Source organism: Volvox carteri (assembly GCF_000143455.1).
Source record: "Volvox carteri f. nagariensis unplaced genomic scaffold VOLCAscaffold_59, whole genome shotgun sequence".
Classification (NCBI taxonomy): Eukaryota; Viridiplantae; Chlorophyta; class Chlorophyceae; order Chlamydomonadales; family Volvocaceae; genus Volvox; species Volvox carteri.
Genome location: NW_003307602.1, coordinates 443,898 through 445,569, shown reverse-complemented (window position 1 = coordinate 445,569; position 1,672 = coordinate 443,898). Strand labels below are relative to the sequence as shown.

General features: G+C 53.0%; 2 protein-coding genes across 2 annotated transcripts in view; both read left to right on the top strand.

Moving 5' to 3' along the window:
* Positions 1 to 133: 133 nt before the first annotated feature.
* On the top strand, positions 134 to 798 carry VOLCADRAFT_97268 (uncharacterized protein; the record flags this gene model as incomplete). Its single annotated transcript, XM_002956271.1, has 2 exons — positions 134 to 325; positions 652 to 798. 2 exons carry the CDS (start codon positions 134 to 136, stop codon positions 796 to 798), a joined length of 339 nt encoding a protein of 112 aa, XP_002956317.1.
* A 422-nt stretch (positions 799 to 1,220) lies between these two features.
* VOLCADRAFT_97267 (uncharacterized protein) overlaps positions 1,221 to 1,672 on the top strand; it is a gene marked incomplete at both ends in the record, with an annotated part of 6,592 nt that continues 6,140 nt past the window's right edge. The window contains one exon of the mRNA XM_002956270.1: positions 1,221 to 1,467. Within this exon, the coding sequence (XP_002956316.1) occupies positions 1,221 to 1,467 (247 nt within the window). The remainder of the gene's footprint in view (positions 1,468 to 1,672) is intronic.

The following is a 1,672-nucleotide window of genomic DNA, read 5'->3' as shown; positions in this document are numbered from 1 at the left end:
GTGCAAAGCATGTCCAGGCGCTGGCTGTGAAAGAGTGTGCTGCTTGCGTGTTGACGGCAGCTGGTGGAGCCAGACGGTTTCGACTAGCAATCCCTGATTGCCGCATGTGATCCCTATTCAGGTGCTGGCAGACATGCGCATGGTACTGCAAGTGCTGGGCCAGCCTACTTCACAGGTGCTGCTCCTGCGCGAGCTGGTGGACACAATGGCTGGAGTGGAGCACGCCAAGCTCCAGCTGGTGTTCAAGGCGCTGCTGGCCAACTTCACCACCGAGCGAAACGGCAGGCTGTATCTGGATAACCCGCTATTTGCTCAGGTGCTGCAGGTATGGGTGTAATGCCAACACATGCCCATGTACATCAGGAATACCTTCTGAGTAGCACATGTTCACCAACCAGGAGGCCCTAGAGGCTTGGGCCAATACATGCAGAAGTTGTGTTCAGGTGCACACCTGGAGAAGTGGGCGTTTGAGGCGCTCACCCAGGTGTCTGTCGGTTTTCAAGGCATGCGGGGTGCTGCGGTGACACAGAATCGGAAGGGTTTCTGGGACACAGGAGACTGGACCGTGCGAGGCTAGAGGACACGAACTTGTACTGCTGCCCTACACAAAACATACTTGCTACCTGTCGCCGCCTGCTCTTCCCTGCTCAGGCGGCCACCACGGAGTCTGGAGAGCTGTTGGACTCAATCACCGCCATCCCGTCGCTCAGCTCCACGATGTTCAGGGAGCTGGTTGTGCTCGGCGAGCGCTGCAAGGACAAGGACTTCGACATTGCTGAACTGAGCCCAAGAACTTGACCTCTCTTAAACTTTGGTCAAACGTAAACCCTGCCTCAGCATACAGCGTGTAGCCGTCCTTCAGACCTTTTTGTGCTTCAGCACTCTCGCATCCAACACCGCAACGCACGAACGAGCGGTCAGCAGAAAGGAGGCTCACAACTATAGATCTTAAACAGTAGTTGGACCTCGGAGCTCAGCAGCCCTTGCATCGGTTGCGAAAGCGCTACCGTACTGATACGAAAGGTTCGCGCCACACCTTTCGCGGGTACCCCAAAAATATAGCTGGAATTTTTCGTTTTGTTACACCAATTCGCGAGGGCTGTCAGTTTTTATGGCACACATTTGTTTACATGAACACACATTTCGCGGGGCTCCAGGGAAGCCACAACAAGGAGCGACAGCATCAAAACTCCCAAACTGCTGTACATATCGGTTACTATATGTTTACGCAGAAGAACAGAAACAACCTCCTCCATGATGGCGTTGCCCGCCTCAGCGGCTGCTTCGGCACGCTGCCGGGCAATTTGAACTGCCATCGCGTTTTCACGCTCGGCTCTAGCAGCCAAGACCTCTGGAGCAACATTAATATTAGCAACGCCTGCTCTGAGCTCAACAGGAGTGTCACGAGCAAGCTTTGGCAAAAAGGCTGCTTGGGTCGTCTGGGCTTCATGGTCAACGCATTGTCACGTAGCGTGCCAGGATGTCCAGCAAACAACAGTTACAATAAAAGGAAGCTATAACTATATGAAAAATTCAGTTCTGGCGTGTAAGAACTCAGTTCTGGCTGTTCTACACCATGTACACGGCGTACAACACATTCGTGCCACACATTTTCGCGACAAGTAAATAATTTTCTCCATAGAGCTTTTTCCACTGTGACACACTTCGTGGC